Source organism: Python bivittatus, unplaced genomic scaffold, assembly GCF_059951505.1.
Source record: "Python bivittatus isolate LINGU-HERP-01145 unplaced genomic scaffold, Pbiv_v1 ctg000700_np1212, whole genome shotgun sequence".
Lineage (NCBI taxonomy): Eukaryota > Metazoa > Chordata > Lepidosauria > Squamata > Pythonidae > Python > Python bivittatus.
The window spans coordinates 93,544,081-93,571,808 of NW_028277098.1; the positions used below are offsets into that span (position 1 = coordinate 93,544,081).

General features: G+C 36.1%; 1 protein-coding gene across 1 annotated transcript in view; it reads right to left on the reverse strand.

Annotated features, from left to right (window-relative positions):
• SYCP2 (synaptonemal complex protein 2) overlaps positions 1 to 26,933 on the reverse strand; it is a 60,010-nt gene extending 33,077 nt beyond the window's left edge. The window contains exons 1-20 of the mRNA XM_088154132.1: positions 26,712 to 26,933; positions 26,288 to 26,312; positions 23,143 to 23,228; positions 21,283 to 21,371; positions 20,136 to 20,170; positions 19,190 to 19,332; positions 19,059 to 19,111; positions 17,598 to 17,643; positions 16,516 to 16,611; positions 15,096 to 15,156; positions 14,753 to 14,901; positions 13,850 to 13,924; positions 12,236 to 12,394; positions 12,041 to 12,137; positions 10,739 to 10,911; positions 8,710 to 8,785; positions 8,534 to 8,594; positions 4,313 to 4,425; positions 2,567 to 2,973; positions 540 to 664 (exon numbers count right to left, since the gene is read on the reverse strand). Of these exons, the coding sequence (XP_088010258.1) occupies positions 540 to 664; positions 2,567 to 2,973; positions 4,313 to 4,425; positions 8,534 to 8,594; positions 8,710 to 8,785; positions 10,739 to 10,911; positions 12,041 to 12,137; positions 12,236 to 12,394; positions 13,850 to 13,924; positions 14,753 to 14,901; positions 15,096 to 15,156; positions 16,516 to 16,611; positions 17,598 to 17,643; positions 19,059 to 19,111; positions 19,190 to 19,332; positions 20,136 to 20,170; positions 21,283 to 21,371; positions 23,143 to 23,228; positions 26,288 to 26,312; positions 26,712 to 26,816 (2,174 nt within the window). The 5' untranslated portion in view covers positions 26,817 to 26,933. The remainder of the gene's footprint in view (positions 1 to 539; positions 665 to 2,566; positions 2,974 to 4,312; positions 4,426 to 8,533; positions 8,595 to 8,709; positions 8,786 to 10,738; positions 10,912 to 12,040; positions 12,138 to 12,235; positions 12,395 to 13,849; positions 13,925 to 14,752; positions 14,902 to 15,095; positions 15,157 to 16,515; positions 16,612 to 17,597; positions 17,644 to 19,058; positions 19,112 to 19,189; positions 19,333 to 20,135; positions 20,171 to 21,282; positions 21,372 to 23,142; positions 23,229 to 26,287; positions 26,313 to 26,711) is intronic.
• Positions 26,934 to 27,728: the final 795 nt, after the last annotated feature.

Genomic DNA, 27,728 nt, shown 5'->3' on the forward strand with positions numbered 1-27,728 from the left:
AGCAGTGAAAAATAATAGGCATTTGAGAGATTTCAGAGATTATTTTGGTCCCTCAAAAATGGTCCCCCATTCTAATAAAAAGGTTCGCTTTGCTCAACATTTAACACAACTTTAGTTTAAAATATCTAACATCATGTGACTTTCCTGAGATGCCCTTTCCCTGTCTAGTATGTTTCACAGTGGTAGATAAATAATAAATTCAGTTCTGTCCAGACTAATGACCAGATCTGCTTAAATTGACTTTTTATAATGTGATAATGTGATATCACAATTTGTGATAATATCACATTATGCAATATGAAAGGATGGGGAAAAAGATATAGAACCATTAAAACTATTTTCTTGTTTTATCATAATTTTTATTAGAAAATGTTTAAACAGATAAAAGATAAACATAGGAAAAATATAGAAAAGGAAATCAAGAAAAAGATAACAGATAAAGTACATCTACTGCAAAACTATTTTCTTCTAACACAGAATATCTACGTACACTTCGGTGGTTTACAGATTTACATAAAAAGAGAATATATATACAATACCTCTTATCAGAAAATGTCTCGTGCAATATTCCTGTGTTTTTTATATCATCCATGTCTTTATATCTTTTGCTGATTTTACTTATTAACATTTCTGCTGCTTCAATCATGTCTCTTGATTTTGCTTTCTGAAAAAAAAATGAAAAAATTAAATACTGTGGAGTCCTTAGTGCTCTCTGAGCTTGGTTGTTTGCTTGCAAACATTTCACTACCAAACTAGGTAACATCATCAAGTACAAGTGAGTGTGGGGTTTTCTCCCTGTTTATATGCAGTAGCTTGCCCTGCCAGTTTTGGTGGGGTTGTGGTTTTCTCCTTGGTAGTTCCTTGATTAGGATATTATTTTCTGCTTGGCTGTCTGGGGTTAATCCCTGCTTATCTGGGTGTAGGCTGCTGGATAGCATAGGTTCTAGTCTTTTTGTTTCCTTCTTAGCTTTTTTATTGTCCCTTTTGAATGGTGTGTAAATGTGGTTTATCTCTGTGTCTACTGATGGCTGATTTGTCTGAATGCCAAGCTTCCAGGAATTCGCTAGTGTTTTTGGATTTAGCTTAGTCTAGGATGCTCAGTTTCCCAGTTGAAACTATGGTTGAGTCTGTCCATGTGTTGTGGGATTAAGGAGGCTTCATTTTGTCTTCTGGCTGCTAGTTGGTGTTCAGCGATGCACTCTGCTTGTTTTCTGCCTGTTTGTCCAACACAGTGGCTGTTACAGTCCTTACACTGTATATTGTAGATGACTACTGAAAATTAAATACTGCAAGGAAACTGATTGGCATAGAATATATGTTCGAAAAATATTTTTTTCCCAGAATTCAAAGCAATTGAATGCATCCTCCCCTCAAAGAAACTGGTAGGAAACCATAATGAAAACTGTTGAAATGTGCATAAAACATTCAAATCACATTGCAATTATTACACTGATTTCAATGAAAAATTTAGCCACAGCTTTAGATAGCTGTCATTCAAGTGTCAGAGAAGTGTGCATTCCTGCATCAAAACAGTTTAGGTGGCTGAACTAAAAAGTTTATATTTAACAGAAGCTCCAAAAATGATTCAGCTGCAGGTAAACACATCCCTTTCAGAATTATACTCATTGTCTCTTGCTTTTTAGTTCTATATTTGATACTACTTTACTGTTGATAACTGCCTATATTTATGAGTACAACAGATCCGATACAATGAAAATTAATGGTCTGCAGCAAAAGAACTGATTTCCTCCAAATCTATATGTCAAATGGCTTTCTCCTCCCACTCCTTTAGCCCTATTTCTTCTTAGTTAACAAGTAATATTGCTATGCAGCAACAGAAATCACTACTGACCAAATTCCTCTTCTTCAGTTGTATGGTAGTTTCTATTTGTTTATCCTATAACAGTGTTTTTCCAACCTCCTTTTCTTGTCTTGCCAACATACAGATTCTCCTGTGACTATGTGAAGTTTCAGAACTACATCTTTTTCCTACTTCCACTTTTTTTCAGTACCATGGGCTGAATCACACGTCATGCTAAACCAAATTATAGTACTTTGGTTTTGACTTTGTGATGTGTGAACTCAGCTACTAAGCTATGATATGTAACCTAGTCTGGTGAGTTAATCTAGCCTTTGCTACTTGTTAACATGCCAAAGATAAAACAAAAGTTTAGTTCAATGTATGATCCCAGCCCATATGTCAGCAGATAGCATTGTTTCTAAGGTCATCGCCTTCAGCCAACTTCTCAGCTTCCCTAGATTTTTTCCAATGGCATCTCAATTTGGACTCTATGGCAATCAAGGTGATAGAAAATTCCAGCAACTTCAAGAGTATCTTCATGACAAGGTTTCTTCCTACAGTTGTGAAGAGAGAAGTCCACTGTCTCCTATGAAACCTGAATTGATCTTTTATGCTATTTTGCGCTAATATAAATTAATTAATGAGAAAATGTTGATCTGAATCAGGGTTTACCTAATGTATGAATAATATGCCAAACATTTAATAAACTAAAAGCAGTTAATATTTTGATTTACAACTAGAAAAGCAATGCCAGAGCTGTTTTACCTTTTCATACTTTATTTGATCAGTTTTCTTATTAGCAGTCCCTTTTCCAGGAGAAGATACATTCAAGCTAATATCATTCTCATTAATTTTAGGGATTGATTTTGAGTGCCTTGAATTTACTAGAGAATTATTATTCTTTCTGGTAGCAGGAAGCGATATTTCAGATGTATTGGAAACACTCTTTCTGCTTTTACTTTTTGATATTTTCTCATCCAAATTCTTAAAACTGGTTTGTGAATCTGCACTGTTTATCTTGGCATTTTCTGCTGGTATTTTAGTGGTTTCGCTGTGTTGCTCCTCTATGACTTCTCCACTGCAACGTTGTTTATTTCTTAGCTCTGAAGAAGTCATTCCAAATATTGAAGAAAAAGCTTTTTGCTTAGCAGCTCTATCACTTAGATTAGGAGCTAATAGAAAACAAGAACAAAGTTTTAAATTAAATAAAGTGTTATAAGTTATCACACTTATCCAAAAGGAAGTCAGCTCTGAATTTCAAGTTTTTTACAATGTACAGATTCTCCAGCTTGTCAACTTAGGGCTGCCAACTCCAGGTAAAATCCTGGAGATTTCCCACAACCCCAGTATGTTTGTACGTATTTCATACTTTTATAGTACATGTAGCATATATGTGTATATATATAGATATTGGTTTGAAGCCACATTCTAAAAAGGACAGTTCAAGGACAAATTAATAAATTGATATTAGTTGAATTAATAATTACTGCTTAAAATTAATTGCCTGTAAAATAAGGCATCCACTCACTAAAATTAATCGATCCCCTATCTGCACACCACTGCGTCTCTCATTCACAAGCCATTCTTTCTTTTTGGAGGGAGGAGAAAGAGGAGAAGGAGATGATGGGCTAGGAAAGGGAAATCCAGATTCTGGCCTACCCTCAGCTATGGGTAAATGTGAACCAGTCATTCCCTCTCGGTCCAACCTACCTCACAGGGATGTTATGGGGGAAAACAGATCTTGTACTGCACTTAGATATAAGTGCATACCAAATAAAAATAGTAAACGCTAAGAAAAAGAGGAAAACAAGATGTGGATGGAATGAGGGGAAGGACAGAAAAGTTGAAGTGGGGAACAGAACTAGATGGAGAAGAGGGGATGGAGATAAGACAAGGAAAAGATAAAAGGGCAATAAAGGGAAAGGAGGAGAAAGGAGAGAAGCCTTGTTCACAGTTCAAAGAAAGAAGTAAAACTCTCCCACTTGAGCAGCTGAGATGAATTATTCTCTTCCCAAATCATGCTGGTGTTATAACTTTGATGCTGAAAGCAGGGCTATTTTTTAAGATTAAATATCCCCAGACTGACTTGGAGGAGAGGGGCTCATCTTCTCTGCTTAAGTGTTGACTTTTAACTTTTTTTGTAATACCTGAAAAGGCCTAAAGTGTTTGTCTTCTACATGTAGAAGGTGAGTCTCAGTAGTGAGGCAAGAGAAAGGGAGAGGGAGAAGCATGGACAATCATGGACACCACACCATACTTCTAGAATGCTCACTGACAATGAGACAAAAGTGGCTTCCCCTTTCAACAATATCAGCTTTTCTCAAATATCTGCCTCTTTTCTGCTATTAGAAGATAACCAACACACACACACACACACACACACTCACTCAGATTAAAGGTAACTATTCTCAGAAAAAATACCATCTTTCTTTGGATAAATATGAAAAAAACCTAATGTAACTTTGATATTACTTTTTATATAAATAAAGACTTAACCTTGATGTATTATACTTTCTGATGCAGTAATCTTCTGACATTGAGTTATTATTGTTTCAGGTATCCAGCACTTCAGGGGTTTTTTAGTTTTAATTTCAGCCACAGAACTGTCTGAAAGGCCAGGTAATCTAAAAAAACACACTTATTTTAGCAACTTTTTAGTATGTTTACAATTTCACTTATATGATTATTCCAAATATAAAATGCATTCGGTTTAAGCAAAGTAGCCCAAATAGTACAATTACTTGCATATATCTATCCAAAATATATTTCCCTATACAAAGGCACTGGGGTTAATCACAATTTTCCCAATGTTTACTGCAATGCTAATTCACATTTCTTGATATTTACTTTTCTTGTTTTTTAAAAACTCAAAGTTTTCACTATACTGAATACTGAGCTACTGTTTATCATCTTTCTGCATTCAAATTGCTGACTAATCAGCTTAATACTGATCTGTGCAATGCTGGTTCCCTGCATTTTGCAAATGTTCTCAAAGTCAGCCTTCCTTACAACTACCCCAGTAGTATGCTATCAAGAGTAATGCTTTTTGTAAATCATCTGACAAATGAATAGAGATACATGTGGACAAATACCTGGACACTGTGTATATGTTATGGGAGAAAAGGGAAGCTAGAATTTTTTTGTTTGTTTGGAGGAAGTGAAAAAGGTTGCTTGTACTTCTCAGTGCCCTTGAAGTTGGAGAGGTAGTGAACTTGACACTTTGCAGGTTTGGAGACAGTCATTACTGACTGGCTTGCGTTCTTGGTGCTCAGCTATTGCCTAGCTTGGGCCGAGCAATGATTGGCTGAAGGTGCTGTCTACAGGCTCTATGCGTGCAAGGGTAAAGATAACCATACCAAACAAATTTTAAACTTTCAGGTAGTGAAAATAATGAAGGTAAAAACTGAACTGGATGTAAAATGCATTGAGAATAATTTATGGATAGAATGAATGGTAGTGTGGTAGAGCTCTTAAACTAAATTCATGGAAATAGGAAAAATAGGTTTAAAAGGCATATAGTAAAGCTAATAACCTAAGTAGGCAGCATTTGGAGCTTTGAACTTTGCCATCATGGAATGGCAGAACTAAAACGAAAGAAAGGAATATTCTTCCACCGCATACCTCTAACTTCAGGAATTAAGGAATGAAACTACCCATTCAAGGCTAAGCTACGTTGCAGGACAATCATAGATATACAATGTGTACCTAGGAATACTGCAAATACATATTAATGCTATAATCATATCCTTGTTTCTATCATTCACTGTGGTCCTTCCACTGCTGGTTTGAACAGATTTGATTAAGTATAAGATTCACTAATGTTATAGGGAAGCAAATGACCATAATGCAGTGAATAAGTTTTATGGATGCAACACAGAATTTCCCATGGTCCTTAGTAAAGTACAGATATACAGGCTTTGCATGCATAAGGACCTATGTTCAGTCCTTGGTGTTTCCAGTTAAAAAAGGATTTACATTGATGGGAAACTCTTGAGAACCAGTAGCAATGAGAGCAGGTAGTATTGGGCTAGATAGGCCAACACTTTGTCAAAGTACAAGTGATCTGCATCTGTTACACGGTCAACAATGGAAAAATATTCACTGAAGATTTCCTTAAACAGCTCATAATCAGACTTAGAAGCAAATGTTAGTATTGTATTATACTGGACAAAACCATGATGCTTGCAATATATCCCTTGGATGGAATGATTATGTGGCCCACAGGTGGGCAGCCTTTTTTTTTTTGGAGTAAGGGCTGCATTCAGAGCTGGGATATCTGTAGGGGACTACACCTGTCAAAGGGAATGAGACAGAAGTAACAAATCAAAGTGGTCTCCCTTTTATTTCTCTCTTTCATTTCTACTACCTCTTTCTGTTTCTCTTTCCCTCACTCACATTCACTTGATAACAGCCAATTCACAATGTTGGCTAAAAAACATATTTTTCTTTTGCAGGACTTACAATCTCACAGCAACACCACCACCACCAAATGACTGGCATAACCAAACATATATTTGTGAACTATTGTCTGAACATTCACAACCCCAACAGCAACAACAGCTATCTTGTTGTTCTCCATAGCCATAGGGGAGGGGAGACATTTAAAGGGGGAGAGATGAGAAAGATTATTTAGAGCTATGAACATCAGCAAAGAGATTAAAAGTTATAGTTTCTGTGCTAAATCAGCAAGCAAAGGGGGGCAGTCTTGGAGACTATGTGCCCTGGCAAAAAGCCTTAAAAGTTACATCTCATCTGCAGACTACAGATTGCCTACATGTGATGTGTTGTTTTCTACATAAAATTGAGACCATTTGGATCAGTAATAGACAATTATTAGAAGCTGTTTATGTCTAGGCAAACCAGGACTATATATTAATTAGATATAAATATTTACATTCAATAGGTGTCAAAATTTTGTTTAGTAAGTGAGCTCATATGAATTTTCCTATTACCACGTTCACCATGATAAAATTAAAGTAATTACAGAATTTTGAAGTATTTTCCACTAAAAGGTTTTAAATATAAAGAAAGGAGGGTTCTGCTGTTACCTATAAATCAGTGTTTTCCTAATTCTGGCACAACAGACTAACACTAGTTTTATTCTTAACTGTGGGCCAATAAAAAGACAAAATCAAGCCTTTGTGCCTGGAGAAAAGACTGTGGTTCTTCTGCTGCATGAAAACATGACTACAGGATTAGATTATTAACATTAGATTACTGAAAAAAATACTTGGAGAAACTTTATTAGAAAACAGCTAAAATGTTTGTAATGGATAGCTATATAAATCATATAAATAATAATAATAAAAAAATAGACAACGTCTGCCACACAACAGCCCACAACACCCCAGACTTAACAATTGTTGATAAGAAAGACAAAAAAGTCTGGATAGTGGACATTGCAATACCTGGAGACAGCAGGATAGAACAGAAAGTACTGGAGAAAATCACAGAATACAAAGACCTGCAAATAGAAGTAGAATGACTATGGCAAAAGAAAGCAAAGGTAGTACTAATAGCTATAGGCACCTTAGGTGCATTCCCAAAACATCTGGAGCATCACTTGAACACCATCGGCACTGACAAAATCACCATCAGTCAACTGCAAAAGGCAGCTTATATCCTGCGACGATACCTTTAGCACCATCAAACAACATCTGCCTATCCCAGGTCCTTGGGAAGGACTCGATAAGTGGATAAAAATGCCAGATCCAGTCTAAACATCTGGCTGACTGTGCAACCAACCATAATAAATAATGCCAAGGCAAACAAAACTCCACCAAAGGTCCACAGAGGAAGTCAAACTGAACTCAAGACAGAGTTCAAGAGAACTTTCCCCAGAAAAAGACAAGCTCCCAGCTTTCAGAAGGAAGAAATCATTTACCTATAGAGATCAATATTTTCTTTCTCCTTTTCTTTGGCCAACTTTCTTTGCCAAACCCCTCTCCCCAACTTGCATAATTTATTTTTATCATTTATTTATTATTGCAATTTATATGCTGCTTAATTCTAAAAAGGCTCTAAGTAGCTTACAAATATTACAGAAATAAAATTAAAGAATAACATGGAAAACATAACATTCCAAACCCAATAACAACAATCAACCTTCTTTTCCATTAATCCACTGTGTAAAGATAGTCATAACAACAATAATTGCTTACTGTATGGAGGAGACCCACCATTCTATCAAGCACCAAAAGCTTTCCTGAATGCCAGCAGAGTTGATACTAATCTGACTCAGCTGGAACAGTGTTCCAAAGGAAAGGGGCAGCAATAGAAAAGGCAGGCCCTTGTGGTCCCTGATGATAACAACCCTCTCTTCTCTCCTAGCGTTTATTGGACAGGCAGAATCTGCTGGAAAAAGATGGTCCTGCAAGAATCCAGGTTCCAAATCCCACGTTCAGAGTTCAATAACCTTTACATCGTATACTAAATATTAGTGTACTTTATTTAACTCTAAAACAAGAAATAAAGAAGAAATAAGATAAACAGCTGGTAAATACTGTTTTCCAGTCCTATACAGGAACAACTGAAAAGCTGAAAACCCCTTCTTTCTAATGTCCATGCAGATACTTGTTGAGAAATCAGGAGTAAGATAAAATATAATTAGTTGTATTCCTAAAGTAGATATGTGGAAAATCTCTTCCAATATGAAATTAGGGCAGAATTTATTGCCCAAATTAGGCATATTAACATATATATTTCTTATCTATAATTATTTGTAGTACTTACAATGGTTTGTCACTTTTGCATATTGGTGGTTGGGAATCAGGAACAATATCACTTAATTCATCTATGTGAAACATATATATCAAATTAGACATGAAATACAATCCTAATGAAGATTTTCTGTACCAACATGAAAACTATTTTAAAGCATGACTAGTGAAATATGTCGAACTATTTACCTAATTTTTGCTTTCCATTAATATTTTCATCTTCCTCACTGTGCATCGTATTTTTCATTTTCTCAACTGGAGTTTGCTATATGTAAACATAATAAGAAATCGTAAATATTATTAAGATGTATACTGATTTATTTACATTCTTTTCTGCCCCAAATAGTTCAAGTACAAGATATGAAAAACCTCCCTGATTAAAAGTCAATGCAACATTTTCTAATAACAATTTCAAAATTATTTAAAACTGTCGGAGAGATGTATATAGGCATATTGTTGAGACATGATCTTCCATGTTGCTTTTCATTCACCCTCATAAAAAATAAAGTTCCAGCTAACATTGCACATGGTAAATTGCAACATCAAAATTAATTTGATATAAGCACTTAAGTATTTCTGTTTATACTCTTTCCCTTTTGACTTTGGAGCAGCAAAAAAGGGCAGACTGGGTTGACATGTGGATATAAATTTCTTTTTTGCTTTCATCTCAATCCAGGGGTTAGGGAATGGAACTTGGAACTGCAGAGAATCTATTACGAATTGTCTTGGCAGGTGGGATCCTTCTTTATACATTTATCCATAAATATACATATATATAAATATATAATACATTTTATATATATATACATATATACATATATACATATATACATATATACATATATACATATATGTATATATGTATATATGTATATATGTATATATATATAAGCATCACATCTCCTTCTTATTCCATGCTCAGTGCTGAACCATTGCTAAGCATTTCATTTAATCTCACACATTTTCTGTATTCAGCAACCAACTTTCAATTCCATATTCACAAAATATTCCATAAGCCTATTCACTTTATCTTATGCTTCCTCTAAATCAGCAAACATACAATAAACATTTTTTATCACATTCATACATTTCTCAATAATTTGCAGGAGAGCAAAATGACCCTTGCCTAACATAAAATTTCCCAAATTTTGCTCGCTGCACCTCTTCTGCCTTTTTGATCAGAATTCTGCCAAAACCCTTTCTGGGCAAATATAGCAAAATAATCCCCCTTTAGTTTTTGCATTTACTCTTACTATGTTTCCCTTTCAATAGGGAAACAACAGCCATATTTTTCCAATTATTGGGCACAGATGCAGTCTTCACACACACATTAAACAAATTTGCTCCATAAACAAACATCATATTCTAACATTTCCCCAATTACCCCATATACATCTGTAGCCGTGGCATTTTGCAACTTTCTCACAAAAGTTGTTATCTGCCTTATCTCATTTTTGGGGGGCACTATTATTTGGAGCATTTGTTTCAATTCTATTCTTCAGTATATCACTAACATTCCTTAAAAATCTCTTTAAAAATCTTTCCAGCATTTCCTCACTTCAGTTCCAGCAATTACTCATTTCACCCCAAATAATTTGATTACATTTATTCCATTCACTCTGCTAGAGGCTTTCTGTTTAACCCTCTGCACCCACTTCCAAATCAATATTTTATTTCCATCGATTTGTATGCCTCTTTTAATGTTAACTGTTCCATGCTCTTTGACTATGTTCTTTGCAACTAATTTTTTTTGCTCTATAAACATTACATAATATCTTTCTCTCATACTCATTTTTTCATGCCTCCATTAGTGTAACTTCACACATGTCTGTGGCACTCTGTCATGTAATTATTTTCCCAAGCAATTTTCACATCCTCTTATATCTACTTTCCAATCAACCTGTTGGAAGATTAACTGTCCTCTGATATTTTCTCATATAAAGCTTGTACTTTCTCTTCTTGCAAATATTCTAGTTCACTTTGGTTTCTTTCACTCCTTTTTTAATGATTATTTTTCCTGAGATCCACTTTTGGCATTACCAAAAATGATCTGCATCAAATTAAAAATTTTTCATCTCCCTTGTATACTTCATTAATTCTCAGTTAAAAAAAGCTTACTATTTGGGGGAATGTGTAGCTTTTAACCAATCTTTGGAGGTTAGAAAAAGTCCATGCAGTTTTCAGCTTTGAATTTGTTATACAAATCTAAAATAGTTACCTTCTCAACAGAATTATTCCTTTTAAGAGCCTTGGTTGCGGAAAGCAGAGAGGCATAACTGTCTTCTCGACCAGTATTCATTGCTCTTGTCTCAGGTACTGAGAAAATTTCATTTCTTTCCACTAAGCTCATCATATGAAGAGGGGTTTTAATCTTCCCTTTTCGTGGAGTTGCTGGGAAGGAACCCATAGTTCATTTGTGTTAATGTAACTTGTTTTGTGCTGTTTCCACTAAAATTACAGTAAATGGACTATGGAATTCATTGTTTAATGGAAAAGAATTGGTTCAAGGTGTCCTTCAGATTCACAGTGGATTAACCAATGTTGGCCACCCGGAGATGCCTCTTAAGAATTCATACAAGATTACTGATAACCCAAGTACTACATGTCAATGGCAGCTAAGATGGGTCAAGATATTCCCTCTGATTTCCTCCCACTCAACCAAGGAAGGGTAGAAGGCAGTCTGGGTGTAAACAAAATGCAATCTAGACGTTTGCATTTTTAAAGTGAAACTAAACATAGGGAGTTGCTCTTCTCCAGAATCCATCATTGCTAGTAATTTGGGCATTCTCATAAGAAGAATCCAGAGGGGTGGTACGTGAAATTGTTTCCACAGAACCTGGATTTGTACAAATGCTACTGATGGATTTTCTAAACTGTATTTTCCCTTCATCTCTTGATGACAGTCATGAACTTTTTCCCTGCTACTTCTATCTGGCATAAGTAAGCAAATACATAAGTCCACTTTGGAATAGCAGGAAGTTACCACAGCCTCCAGTGCTTACCCAGAATTCAGTTTCCATAGCTCACAGGAGGAAATATTCCTATTTAGGGATTATCGAACTCCCTAAAGCCATAGGATTTCCAATGAAGAGGAAGCTCAGTTCTCTATTTCTTTATTAAATCCACCACAGACTAGTCTCCTGTTACATATAAACACTTCACTCACCCTTGCCAAGTCTAGGGCTGGGGAAGGAAGACACATAACTCATCTCAGCTTATCAATAAGACGTTCTGGGCTATTCTGTTCCCACTGAATCAGAATATGATAATTATCAACTTGCTAGACCTTAAATGTTACTGCTTATGATACTCATGCTACAGGCAATCATAGAGTAAAAAATTACAAAACTTGAAGTGATCCTGTGGGGTCATCTTGACCAACCCACAAACTTATAACATCATTTCTAGAGGCTAATAATAGCTGTTGGCTAACGGTGACAGAGGAACATTTTCTAAAACTAATAAAATATACTAACAGCATACTGAATTAAGGCACAATACTATATCCTATTTAACTTACAAGTATTAATTAATGGAAATGGACTCCACACAGACAACCTGGAAGTGGATGGCACAATCATTGATGCCTCAGACATTTTCCTTTTACCAGGGGTGGTCTTGAAATAAAATGAAAAATATAATTTAACCTAGCATTCATATATTTAACCAAATATCACAAAACAAGAATTCTTTTCTATTTAAAAAATTAAGTTACCTTGGATTGACCTGTTTGGAAGTCCACCTCAATTGTTTTTTTAGTTAGATTTTTCTCTGCTTGAGGATATTGGTGTTGAGAGGAATAACTATTTCTTTCTTCCAGTGATTTACATTCTTTTTCTTTCAAAGGTGATACCTGACTTTCTGGTATAAGAACCTATTCAGTTTATTTTAAAGATTAAAAGATCCCATTATTACTATGCTTTCAAATAAAAAGTCTAAACTCCAGCCAGCAGTGAGAACATTTATAAGGTTGTTGGCTTTTTTCTAGATCTCCAGAAGCCCTAACCCTGACCCACAAAATTCTAAGGACACTGATTAGTGGTTCCCTTATCTGAAATTCCAGCCTCACCCAACATCATCCACTACATGAAAGGCCTCCTCCAACTGTCATCCACAATACTCTGATTATTTCATGCAATGTATTTTTTTTTTCCTTTCCTATGGTACTGACCACTGTCTGAATTTTTTTAGACCAGAAAACTGTGGGGTGACTGGTCAACTGTTAGACCTATTGACCAGTAGATGGCAGCAAGAGAGGGAGGGAGGGAGGGAGGGAGAGGGAGAAGGACTATCTAAACCTCCCTTCAGCTTGTGTGGTCTCATCTCTCCTTTTGTTTTAACAAAACAGCAAATTTTATATTTTCACTTTTAAGCAGAATTCCCCATTAATTTCATATGACATTGGTATAATAATGCTTAGAAATATTATGGTTTAGACTAATCACCCTGTAATTTCCAATTGTTAAAAACTAGCTTCACTGTTCTAACAGATTCAACCCAGAGACAAGTTATGTATTTTTCTTAGAAAATCTGATAGAGTCCTTTTAAGAATGCTGGGATAAATAGCATCTGGACTAATGGTTAGTTTGTCTCTTGTTCTCATTTTCTTGTTGAACTGACAATTTCACTTTTCTTCTGCTATTAATATTTATGAGGTAGATAATGTGTCCTTTCTGACTGACTGAAACAGAATTTTTAAGTCATATACACTGAGGTTGTATAAGGCATGTGAAAGAGGTGATTCCTCTTTGAAAAATTATACAATTGTACTCTACGTGCGGCTTAAGAAACTCATTTGAAAGATGACCCAGCGATCTCCGCATGGGTGTGCATGCAGAGTCACTTTACTTCACTGGTGGTCCCAGTGGAAATGTGGTCTGTATATAGTCACAGGAGCCTTGCAAAGCAAGTGGCTCTTTTAGTATGTTAAAGAGACTGGAAATTGGTGTTAATCTGTTTTACAAAGCATTTCTTTCAAATAACTGACACAGTTCTAACATACATACATATAATTTTAATGGGTGTTTCTCTAAAAAAGGAAACATTTTGCGCTTATATATTAATAGAAATACCACCTAATCACAGGTTTGAGAATGTTTATAAAGATAATGAGTAAAACCTCGTATGTAAATATGTAATTTCATACATATAAAGAACCAATTGTTTGCTGGACAGGGGCCAGTTGAATTTTTTAAATAAAATTGAACGATATGTTGACCAAAAATTAAAAAATGTATACCATCTGTAGCTTTAATGTTTTCATTCCATATGTACTGCCCAGATTAAATACATATATTAAATATTTAACATTTGTAACTAAAATATATACCTGTGATCCACTTTCATCAAAAACTACATGCACTGTTGTTTTTGCAACCGACACAGTATTCTTCCTTGTAAACCCCTGAAGCAAGATATAGGGGGGAAAAAACCCCCCAAAAGGAAAGCATTACATAAGAAGTTCATATTCGTTCTAGCTTAGCTTACTTTTACTTACAGTAAATGTGCTATTATGATAAAAAAGGGATTCATTAATCTGTTTTGTTTTTCTCTTTCACTTGGGAAACAAATCCTCCGGTTTACAAAATATTTGCAAAGCTTTTCCAATTCTTTCATTTTCATCTTACTTGACAGTAACACTGCAAGTGCAATATTTTTAAACTAGATGTGAAGTCTGTGTGTGTGTGTGTGTGTGTGTGTGCGCGCGTGTGCGCACGCGCCTTCAGGTCACTGTTGACTCCTGGTAACTGCTTGGACAAGTCCCTGCAGTTTTCTTGGCAAGATTTCAGAAATGGTTTGCCACTGCCTTGCTTCCTAGGGCTGAGAGAGAGTGACTGGCCCAAGGTCCCCCAGCTGGCTTTGTGCCTAAGACAGGACTAGAACTCACAGTCTCCTGCTTTCTAGCCTGATGCCTTAACCACTACACCAAACTGGCTCTCTAGATGTGAAATATTTATGAATTATTATTTTACATGGTAATTCAAAGCCCAGGAATATTACAGAATTACTTATTTTAAAAAATGTGGATGAATGTGTATCTCATTCCTTCCTTATATTGTGGTTGTAATTATTCAGACAATAACTGCTGGAATTATACTGCTTTATACTTGAGACACTTATCTTCAACTGCTTATATACAATTATGCATAAACAAGTATGACCAATTGCAAATATAACAGTAAACAGTGGTTAGTCATTTTTATTCCACAAGAGAAAAAGAAAAAGGTGTTACCTGACATTTTGTTGCATCATAAATTTTTCTTACTGCATCCACAATTTCCAATGCAGAATCGAAATGCAAGATTATTTTCTCACCTTCCTGGGCACCAACAGACATTGGGTTCTTTAGATGTACCGTTAACAACTTCTCTTTTTCTTTTTCTATAGAGAGATCAAACTTATCTTTTTAGTATTAAATAGCTGTTTATTTGGAAGTAACGTATTTGCTTTGCAAACATCGAAAAAACACACAAATAAGGTAGTAAAAGTTTCTTTGAAATAGAAATGAGCAACTTTGAATACCATATTTATCTTTAAAATTCTGAAAATAAGAAATACTTTGAAATCTCAAGTACCTTCAATTACGTAGGTCCCAACTTCTTCTTCTGGTATGCACACGGTTTCCCACTGATGACCCTAAAAATTAAATTCATGGAAAAAGTAAGGAAGTGTGATATTGTTAACTGTTATAGATCATAGCTGAATATTTGGTGTAGTATTTCTAAAATATATTTCTCCAGGATGACCAACTGTTTGTCAGTAGTTTGTGTTAATGATGTTAACTTTTGTCTCTGATACATGTTTCCTTCCCCAACAGACCAAAACAGGAATATTGGCTTTGCCAATAACTTTACCAAAGGAAAGGTTAGGTAACCATAGGATACATTCTGTATGTGCACACAATCTTACAGCTTAAAATAAGAGTTATAAAACTCTTCTTCACCCCTCTTTTGTGTCCCCAGAGAATATGGAACCAATATGAGCAGTCAGTTGCCTTTCCTGAAAAGGGACAAATATTTTGCCTGTGAATTAAGGGCTTTTTTATATTATGAGCAGTAAATATTAAGGTGGAATTAAACAGTTAAGTAGATTAATCACAATGGCTTGACAGTATCTGACATTATATTAAATAGTCATTCTGAGTGCTCTGGGACACTAAGAGCATGAACAAAAGATTTTCCAAACTTGACATTTGGCACTTAGGATCAGGGAAAATAACTCTTTTGGAGTATATCTAGATCCCATTCTCAGCGATATGGACCCTGTGGTATTATGGTTTAAGAGGACTTTAATGAGAACATCAGCCAAACTAACCAGAAAACATTTCCAGAGGCATCAAGAAACCATCAGAATGCATTTGCCTGCAAGATCTATTCTAATTTCCATTCCATCCTTATGAATTGGGAAAGCCGCTGCAAATTTCAGTCTCAGCAGTCAATTATCTCCTCATGGCACTGTGCTAAGTATTAGATCAGCCATTTTAGTTCTTCCTGCCCAACCATGAAAATCAAATCCAGAATGTAACCTGCTAAATGTGCTGTCATGTGTCATCCTGACTTGAACATAATAGGACAGCCTCATCATATACATGGAAGTCCCCTAGAATCATCCATCTAGGAATCATCAACAATCAATCTTAGACTGTATCTGTCATGCTGGTAAGGAGATTACTGGATAATGGAATGCCTAAGTAACAGCAGAAGGGAACTGATCTTCATCAGGAAGAGGGGGAGCATGTACAAGATACCGTAAAGCTTAATTATTAATCTGAAAAAAAACATGCATCTGCAAAATAACACTGAGAAATGTGTTGATATTCTCTACCACATATTTTAAAAACACTGGATTCTTTTTTATATTTTAAAGTTGCATCACATTAAAACTCAACTGCTTTTCTTTGAACACTGACTTTCACGATCACACTATTCTGATTCTGGTAACTAAAAATGTTGTTACAATCTAAAAGTTTTGTTCAATAAAGAAAACTTAACCTACTTTATCATCTGCAGCAACATAGAAGGATATACTTCTACTACCAACATTAAAGTCAATCCAACATTCTTCAAGGTTTTCATCTGCTGGCATCTGTAGCTATAATAGAATCATATTAACTCTATATATGCATAGCTTTTATAACATTCTGAAACATTCTTGGTGTAATAAACATGGCTTATCATGGCAAGGGTAAGTGTCACAACAGTGCATTCACTCTTCTTGTGGAAGAGCTTCAGTGCTTTATCTGTAGTATTTAAACTACAGTTTTCAATTACAGTGGTACCTCGGGTTACGAATTTAATCCGTTCCGTGACTCTGGTTGCAACCCGATTTGTTCGCAACCCGAAGCAAATTTTCCCATAAGGTTCAATGTAATTACTGTTAATCCATTATGGCGTCCACGGACCACGCGTCAAGGGCGGAAAAACGGCCGCGGACCACGCGGCAGGGCGGAAAAACGGCTGCGGACCGCGCGGCAGGGCGGAAAAACGGCTGCGGACCGTGTGGCACGGGTGGAAAATGGCCGCGGACCACGTGGCACTGGTGGAAAAATGGCCGCGGACCACATGTCACAGCGGAAAATGGCCGCGGATCCGGTTCGTACCCCGAGGCGGAGTTCGCAAACCGAGGTAAATTTTTGCGGCCGGAGCTGGTCGCAACCCGAAAAGTTCGTAAGCAGAGGTGTTCGTAACCCGAGGTTCCAATGTATGTCTGAAAACAGGAGCTGTGGTTTAATATTAGCTTCAAAGACTAGTTAAAGCACAAGGGCCAGGACACAGAGCATAAAGCAAAAGCACAAGGGCCAGGACATAAAAGGAGGTGAGAAAGAGGATATGGAGGTAACAGTCATTCCCAGTTTAACAAAGTAGCTAATTTCTATCCTGAAACGGCTTATGTCTGAACACGCCCAATATATTGTGCTAATGTTTGCATCCAAATGACTAGTTCTGATATTAGCTTAAGAATATTTGGTTCCCATTTCTAAATCAAAACTCTTTGAATTGTTACAAGCCAAATGCAAATTCCTAAATTCAAATAAAGCATCATGATAATATATAAACAGTCAAAAGAAAAGAACTTACCTCATGTTTATCAAGGGCAGCTGATAAACAAGGATAGGTAAATACCCTGAAAGAAAGCATTTTCATAATGAAAACAGTTTAATCTCTTTGTTCTTTCTACTCAGAAAAGTAGAATTCCCATTTCCCATCACCTCTTTCCTTGAGAAAAAGGTAAAACATATAGTTGTTGTTTAGTCGTTAAGTCGTGTCCGACTCTTCGTGACCCCATGAACCATATTGCGCCAGGCCTTCCTGTCCTTCACTGCCTCCCTGAGTTTGCTCAGTTTCATGCTCATAAAACATATAGTACTGAAAAACAAAGTATTTTAAAAAAAATGCATTCACTTTTATATAATCCTGAGTATATTGTAACTCGGTGCACTATATGTTCATCGTTGTTGGTGGGACGCTGGCAATATATGTTTGTTTGCAAAGTGGTCTCTGGATAAGAGATCTTAGCTTGCATAGAATACAGTAAGTATGCTTGGAAGATAATAGGGAGAAGATGGGTGGCACTTGTGACATCCAGGCCAAAGTGTGCCCAAACTTACCTATGATGTCCTTGCTGATTCCATGAAATGCAACAGGCATGACCAAGGCTGGTAACCTAGTCTATACTTTCTCTACATTATTATAAAGCATTATGTGAAAACCTCAATTGCCCAGTTATAATGGGCACTAGAGGTCAACATCTATGAGTTCATCTGATGATGACTATGGCATGTGAAAGATTGAGACTTAGATGTAAGAGGAGTAAATGGTAAATAGTATGAATTAACAAATTAAATGAACAAAAAATAGATATGTTGTATATCTGTGAAACTAGCCTGAAATAGATTGTTTAAACCTACATGCTTAAATCTGAATAAATTACTATATTTCTTTGAAAATCTTGACATCCAAACATTTTATTCTTCTAATACTTAAATGTCTGCTTTCTTCATACCATGGGATGATTCAGATTTAAGCAATCTCTACACATATTGATTGTCTGAGTGGCCAAATGTATTCTAGTAAATACATATCATGAGAATAATTTTATTTAATATTCTATTTCATGGAGTTCTTTGTATGAGTATGGGAAATATATATGCATTTCTTTGGATAAGTGTTTGTTTCGCTGGGGTTACATTGAAAGGAAAATTAATGGAATTCTGTGTGCAAACAATTCATGCTTTTCCCTCCATAAGATATACAGAATATTATTTATTATGTAATTGGTTTTATCCCAGCTTTTGACATACAATAGGACACACCCTCAAAAAACTGATACGATAAAATTTAACAGGATGTGCTTATTAAGTTTCATTAATGGCTAATGCTACATCTAGATGGCTGATGTTAGCAAACATGAATAACAATTTCAAAGAATGATTTTATGATTCTTATTTTCTTCAACTTATGAAAAATCATGCTTAATTATTTAGGGCGTATATTCTGTAATTAGAAATCTGTATTTGGTTAATGTTATGATTTGCATACCTTCTTTTATCTCCAAGCATACCATTCACTTGGTTAAGAAACTTCCTGCAGTCCTATTTAAAGAGAAAAGTAGTATAAATACTTTGATAATTTTCCTGTTTTGAAAGAACCAGTATTTGAATTTGACTTACTGTTTCAAACTCAGAATCTTTAATTTGTTTAAATGCATTGCTAACAAAATCCATCGGAAACCACTGGATTGCCAGTTCTCCTCTTTGTTTTTCTGATGTCATTCTGCATAATGCTTCAGTGATTGCAACTTGGAGATCATAGTCTATAACATATATATATATATATGACAGGAACATTACCATAAAGCCTTTTTATAGAGTTTAAATATTACTACCTGCCAGTTAATTATATACATAATATATCTGCACACACACACCAACAATACATATAATTTGTTACATAATCTGAAGTACTCAGTGTAGTATCCATGCGTATGAATGTACCTGTGGACACCTTTCAACACCCACAAGAATCTCTGCCCTACATGCATTTTGGGAAGGATTCTTTTACTTCTAACAAAATGGGAAGCTGACTTGTAGGCCAGCACCACCTTTATTTTCAAGAATGCTTCTGGGGTCCACAGAGGTATTCTTACAAAATAAAAATGGCGGTTGGCTACTATTCAGGCTTTATTTGGAAGTTTTCCTACCTCCTAGGAAAAAGAAAAGCCATGTTATGAAATGATCCACCACCTGCTCTCAAAATTCCATACACAATCACTAGCTTAAAATATTTGCAACCCCCTGACTTACGTTGAAGTGAGGTGCTGGATTTAAATGCTGTGTAGTCAAAATAAGGCAACTGAAGAACAAAACTGACATGCTCAGGGAAGAAAACAAGTCAATGAACTGAGAGTGCTGATTTATTAATGATGGGTGGAACATAATGGAATATACTGAATGAAACAATGGCTTTACTTCCAAGGTTCTGCATCACTGATCCTATGGAAACATTGTTTTCTTGTGTGGCATGGAAGCTATAGAAAACTATTAAAATGCATACGCTTAGCATTAAACAGCTCTGGATAACATTAATATGTATGTTGAAATGATAATCTGTGCTTACCCCCAGCATCCAAAATTCTTTTCCCCATATCATTCCTGTCAAAGAAATACTGTGATTCAGTTTGATCGATTTTTTAAAAATTACATATACAGCTATGTTTATTTGTTTATTCAATTTATAGGCTACCCAACTCCCAACAACTCTGGGTGGCTTACAATTAAAAGTAAAAAAAAGCAAAAGATAAAAAACAGATCAGAGGCAGTCTGAAGAAAACATATAAACCAAAAAACTCCACCCAACCAGGGACTCAACCACTACCCTACCCAAAAGCCTGGGAGAATAGTCTGGTCTTTAATAGCTTCCTGAATGTCATCAGGCTGGGAGCCATCCAGATCTCTGGGGGTTTAGTATTTTCAATGTATAATTCCAGGTGATGTCCAGAACTAAGAATAATCTAAGGCACAAAGCATTAATTGTTACGTTTTTCAGAATTATTTCTTAAAAGACTGCATGTATTAATCAAAATGCATTTGCATGTATTATTTTAGTTAATAATGGTTTGTTCATTGCTTTTGATTTTATAAAAAAAAAGTACAAATAAGAAATGTTTAATATGACTTAATAACCATTTGATATGCTTTAATAATCATTATTTCCAATAGAGTGTATACATTTTATTTATTATTGGATTCATATACTACAACTCCTCCCCTTCTTTTACATTTGCCACTGTCTCATGGATTGATCCATCCTTTTCAATGCTTTTAAGGTTAGGAGGGGGTGAAGTTTTAGATGGTGACTGTGCCTATATTCTTCTCTTAACCAGGACGATTTAACTATGATAGGATTTTGTTCCATAGGGGGCAAATCATTAAAATTATTTATAAGCTCTATTTCTTCAGCAAAAAAATCCCTGTCTACTACTGGATTGTGTAAATTAGTTTTATCTAGAGGGGTTACAGAAATATTCTTAAAACACTGCATATTATTTTTAATTAACAAAATTGTATGATATTTAAATCAGCTTTTCAATATCAGCTTTAAAAATGTTTAACTTTGAGCGAATTCTACTTAAACATAAATGAAATGATCTTACCATGAAATAACATTATCCTAACAAGATTTTAGGTTTCCACAAGAGACCCAAGGGTAAGACTCATATCATTATATTAAAGTTAAATGTGAATATTATATTAAAGTTAATTACATGACTTGTAGCATTTCCTTTGTAGAAATTGTTTTTTTTCTAATATCTCGAGGCATAGCAATAAGCATGGTGTTCAGTTTTCTTACTGCCTAAGGATAATAAAAAGAAGTAATTGAATATTAAGCATATTAAAAAGAAAAATTGCAATATGATAGCCCAAAACATCTTTAAATACCCACACAATGTAGTGAAGGAGATCTTAGTTTTAATTACTATGCCTCTCAAGAGTTAGTTGTGCCATATGCAGTTGTATCTACTAGCACATTACAGACAATCAATGGAGCAAAAGAGCTTTTTTGCTTGTAAGGGAAGACAAGTAAATTTTGACACCATCACAGGTGACCATCTAAACGTATCTGCTGAAAAATAAATCATGGAATCAAAACCAATGGGTTGCCACAGTCAATGTTGAGTGGGGGGTGGTATCAAGCCTAAGGTTCTTGTTCTGTGGGGTTCCTCAGGGCTCAACACTCTCACCTGTATTTAATATTTACAGGAGACTGACCTCGCTGGCAAAGTCATCCAACTGCACAGGGTCAGGTATCATCAATATGCTGATAATACCCATTTTGTACATCTTGAGCCCTGGCTTACCAAGTGATGCCATCAAGATTCTGTCGTAGTGCCTAAAGACTGTTGGGTCTGGATGGGAAGGAACAGGTTGAGGCTCAACCCTAGTAAGGCTGCGTAGTGAGGGTTCATGGATTTCCAGAGATTTTCCAGCTTTAGTTCTGAATAGCATTGCACTTTACTACATGTAACCTATGTGCAATTTGAGGGACCTCCCAGACCTGCAGCTCTTCTCAAAGAGGTAGCAGTTGTGGCTAGTAGGGCCTTTACATAGATTCATCTTCTGCAACACTTGGCCTCATTCCTGGACAGGGAGGTCCTTCTCACTATCACTGTCACTTAGCCACCTATTTGGACTACTGCAGCACACTTTAGATGGGACTGCCCTCAAAGACCACCCAGAAGCTACAGCCAGTACAGAATGCGGCAGCACAAATAGTTATGGACACACCTGGTACGCCCATGTGACAACTCTATTTTGCAAGTTGCACTGGTTGCCAGTTGGTTTCCAGGTGTAATTCAAGGTGCTGAAAGTATCTATAGAACCCTTTGTGGCTTAGGGCCTAGATATTTGCAAGGCCATCTTTCTTTGATTGTTTCTGTACACTGTAAGATCACACAAGGTCAATGTGCTCTGAGTCTCAATCAACTAACAATGACATCTTATGGGACCCAGTAGGCATACCATCTCTGTTGTCATGCCCGCACTCTGAGACAGCATTTCTTCTGATGTACATACAGACCCAACTCTGCTATCATTCAGAAGGCCGTAAAAACTAGCTCTTCCAGGGCAATATTTGTGAACTTGTCGCAGTGCCATATGTGTTTTTTTTTTGTTTCTTCCTTATTATGATCTGCTTTTAAATTCTTTATCACCTTGAATTGCTTTGCAATTGGGCAGCCTTAGATATTGGACAAATGAATACATGTATATAATGCAACAGCATTAAAATACAAATAGTTTCAAATGATGTACTACAAGCTATTCGGAAAGATGAGTATCTAAACACAAGAAGTTATAGAAGGGAAGAAATAGGTAAATAACGTACATTGTTGAATGCATGTGTCTGTATGGTTAATTTAAATTATTACATTAGGGTTTTGCAATAAATAGGTAGATTTCCTCTTTTCCTAATATTTAGAAATAAAGCATGAGAATTAGATATATGTAACTAATATCCCATGCAAATATCTGAAATACAGAAAATGAATATTTCAACTAAAACACAGCAAGATACCTGATTTGAAGTTTAAAAAGCTAAGAAAGATGATATTAAAAAGAATTCTTACCTCCTGCTGAATATAAATACTAATTCTCTTATTAGCAGCAAGAGCACTTGTTCTCAATATGAAATTTTCAAGTGTCTGAATTTTACCTAGATAAAAACATAAGACATTATTTACAGAATCATATAATTAAACCTCAAAGACATTCACATGTAAATGAATATTCAAGACAAAACAGTTTTACTTAAAATATAAAGAATTTTGTCAATACTGGTTGTCTGATGTTTCACAAAACAAGTTAAGTTTATACAAATTGAAATAATCAAAGTATTGACAAGCTCTTTAGAAGAGATATTGCAACTATGTGGTAGCTTGTTTAAATCCTAAATCAATGGCATTCATTAAATTACATTTTTTCCATTCCAGTTTATACCTAAGATCAAAGCTATTTTTCCCTCAAAAATCTCTCAATGAAGTGAAACTTGAAAATTACAGGTTCACAAATGTATAAACTTCAAAGCAGCCTTCCCCACCTGACATTCTCCGCATGTTTTGGAACTAAACTAAAATTCCCAGAATTCTCAGCCAGCACAGCCAAAAGCTCTCATCTCAGTCTGAAATATTCAGTTCTTGGATATTGAGATGACTGAGAAAGTGGTGGCTTTGCAGCTCCAGATGCATGTGGATAAAACTGATTGTCTGGACCCATTCCAAATGGGGTTTCATCTGGGAGAATGTTTTGGTTGCCTTGGTGAGGGGCTTATGCTGGAAACATAACAGATAGGGAAATATGACCCTGCTAGTTTTCTTCTACCTTTCACCAGCTTCTGCTGGGCTTCTCCCAGAAAGCTGGTCTGAAACAGATGAACAGTACTCAAGAACTTAAGAACTTCTGATAAGGTTTATTGTAGAAAAGCTAAAGAAGCCTTTATGAAAGAATTTTAGCAACTGCTATGTATTACATGCAAGACTTCCTTATATGAAAATCAAGGTTCAAATTCTTGTGCCTTCTTTCTCCCACCCTCACAATGTAACAGGCCAATGTATCCCTTTTTGGGTGGAAGGGATGGTCTCCACCTGCTTTTTGTTTTGGCAACAGACTGACCAAGCTGTTTGCTTGTGACCTCTGAGACCTGGCTCTCATGCTGGTAACCATGGTATCCTTCTGGACCTTAAAGACACTATTTCACAGTGGTTCCAGTTTTTCTTGTCAGGACACATCTAGAAAGTGGTACTGGGTAGCTACTGTTCAACTCTTAGGTTGCTGACCTACAGTGTTCTGCAGGGTCTTCCTGGTCCCCTGTGCTGTTACCATCTACACAAAACTGCTCAGGTGGGTATCCAGAACTTTTGAATAAGATGCTACCACTGTGTACTCATGTCTACAGTTCTGTACAACCTAATTCTAATGAAGGGAATCTATACCTTGAACACTGTGTAATCTCAAGACAGTAAACCCTCATTCAGATACAAAAAAAAAAAAAAAGTCCTTCAGACATCACTTGCAATTAACAGTCTGCTGTTTCTGATGTAGTCCAGGCAGCACTCACTTCTCTGTGCTATGCTGTCCAGACAGTTATTGGTTTTGTGCATGCATTAGTTATACTGGCCTTTTTGCACACTGCCCTGGGGAACAATGGGGAAGAGAAAGATGGAGAGATCTAAGTCCTGCACTGTTGTCTCCCTTCTTTCTCTTGAATGCAGTAGAGGGAGAGGAGACCCCGAACCAAGTGTTCTTTTCACATCTCCTCAGTGTTCATGTGCTCTCTTCCTTCTCTGCCACTTTCCAAAGCCAACTTCTCATTTCACGCCAGTCACCACAGGGACCCTCAGATGCTTCTTCCTATTTCTTTGCCTCCTGCCTTTATCATCCCTTTCTTACTTTATCTTGCAGCGCCCAGGTCTCACCCAAACGTATTTTGTTTGGGTAGCCTCTCCATGCATTCTGCAGTGAGTGAGGAGGGCATCATTCCTCTCCATCACCCTCTCGAGCAAGCAAGAAAATAACTATCTTCTCTCTTTCTCCCTGCGCCATATTTTCCCCTCTTGTTCCACTTTCAGATTTCATGGATATTAAATTTTAATGGATGCCCATTCCTCCTCCTGACAAAGAAATCAAGGTTTCTTTGTAATGGGTTAAATAAGGGAGAACAAGCTGAAATGAAATCTGGTAAGACAAAGGTCAAGTAAGGAGAAATTGGACTTAATTGGGACCGAAGTGAAGGCTCTTTTGGATGGAGTTGTACCTCCCACAAAAAAGCAAATTCACAGTTTGGAAGTGCTCATTGACCCACGGCTGTGGTGAGGACCACATCTGCCCAACTATGGCTAGTGCACTGTGACTCTTCCAGAGCTGGTTGGACTTTTGTTGTTCTGTTGTGATAATTACCCATGCCTTTGTTACAACCCATCTTAAATACTGCAACATCTTTACATGGGGATACCCCTGAAAAATGTGTGGAAATTTACAATGGTAACAAAATGTATCAAGTATTTGCTAACTAGTGCCTGTACCAATTACTACCAATTGCCAATTCCCATGCACAATTTAAGGTGCAAATTTTGACTTTTAAAGCCTGACAGTTTAGAGCCTGATTATCTGCTGGACCATCTCACAAACATTAATTTTATTTATTAATTTATTTATCAAATTTGTCACCACCCATCTCGTTGAAATGACTCTGGGAGGTTTACAGCAAAACTAAAATTTGTTAAAATACAATATGTATAAAACAGACCTAATAATAAATAGCTTCTAAGCAAGATGGAAAGTTGGGAGCGTCGTTAGGGTGCCAACCACCCCCAAGGACAGTTAGGGCCCATATTGCCCCATGTCCACTGGCAGAGCCAGGTCTTTAAACCTTTTCAGAAAGCCGGGAAGGTAGGGGCCCATCGCACCTCTGGGGGGTGAATATTCCAAAGGGTGGGGGGTATGGCAGATTATATTTATTATATTTTATATGTTGTATTTTTAATTGTTGTGAGCCACCTTGAGGGTTTAAATAAAAAGAAAGTCAATGCATAAATTTAATAATAAAGAAATTAATACAAGAGAGTTGCAATTCCAGCATATCTGGAGGAACTAGCTTGAGCAAGGCTGCTGTACAGATTTTCTAAAATATTGTAACTTAGGCTATTTGACAGTAATAAGAAAAATATATTTAAAGTGCTATTAAAATATTGTGTCATAATTTATTTTCAGACATACCTTCACTGCTGGTATCATGTACTATCTACAATTAAAATAAACAATATATTAAAATTAATCTGCACAAAGAAAATAGCTACTATAGTCCTGGGTACCATATCCCACAATGTTTCAGAAAATTCTCCAAAAAACAAATAAATAATGTATGCCTTTGGATAGACATAGATAGGGCCTACTCATTTGAGATTAATAGAAACTGAATTCCTGAGTGTTACATTCTTCATCTGCATATAGAAAGAAGAAATGAAATTACATAAATGCTTTAATAAAGTTTTTGTTCACTAAATATTAGCTCATTTTCCTGTTAGTACATCAATGAGGAAAAATAAAGCCAAGTATGAAAAAAGCCTTTTGTATTTGAAAGCAATGTGAATATTAAATTTATCAGATAATTTGTGAAAGAATATATATGGGATATATTTACCATTAGGACATCAAAGAAATCTTCCAAGAGAGTAGTAAATTTGTCATTATATTCACTGTCTTTATTTTCCAAAATCACTTTGGCCTTTTCAAACCAATTAACCATGTAGAGAAAGAAAATAAAAATTTGTACAATCACTGTGGTTAGATTATATTATGTACATTTATACAAAAGACAATGGCGGAATATGCACAATAATATTCAACCACCAAGCAGCCAAACACATGCAGACCTATTAGCTAATTAGTCAGGATTATTTTCCATACTTATCTTTTGAATAAGACCATATTCAATCATAGCTGGAAACCCAACTTCACCTAATATGTTAATATTTCTGCCATGCTTCTGAAGAATATTCAACAAAGTGGAAACATTGTTAACTTCTTCACTGTCAAGTTCCTGAGATTAAAAAAAAACACACATAAACAAAATCAAGACTTGTTTCAATTTTTATGCAAAAATCCATATTCAGTAGAGTAAAAAAAGATGGATTCTAAATTCTACAGTATAGCAATTATATACTATGACCCAAACCTCTCTGTTTTGGGAGAAATTATTCAACTTTAGCTGATTTCTAAAAATTCCCCTCTCACCCCTATGGGTGGTACGTGTCTTCCTCAATCTCGGGTCCTCTACCAGAGGCCTGGGAGTTTGAGGGTTCTGCGCAGTATCTTAGCTGTTCCTAGCACTGTGCAGAAGAGTGTTCCTGGGATCTGTTGGAGCCACTCTCCCAGCTTAGGAGTCACGGCCCCGAGTGCTCCTACCACCACTGGGACCACTTTACTTTCCACATCCTATTTTCTCCTTCAGCCCCTGGTACTTCTCCAGCTTCTCATGCTCCTTCTTCCTGATGTTGCTGTCACTTGGCACTGCTACATCTATCACTACCGCTGTCTTCTGGTCTTTGTCTACTACCACGAGGTCTGGTTGATTGGCCAGTACCGTCCTGTCCATCTGGATCTGGAAGTCCCACAGGATCTTAGCCCTGCTATTCTCTACAACCTTCTGTGGAATCTC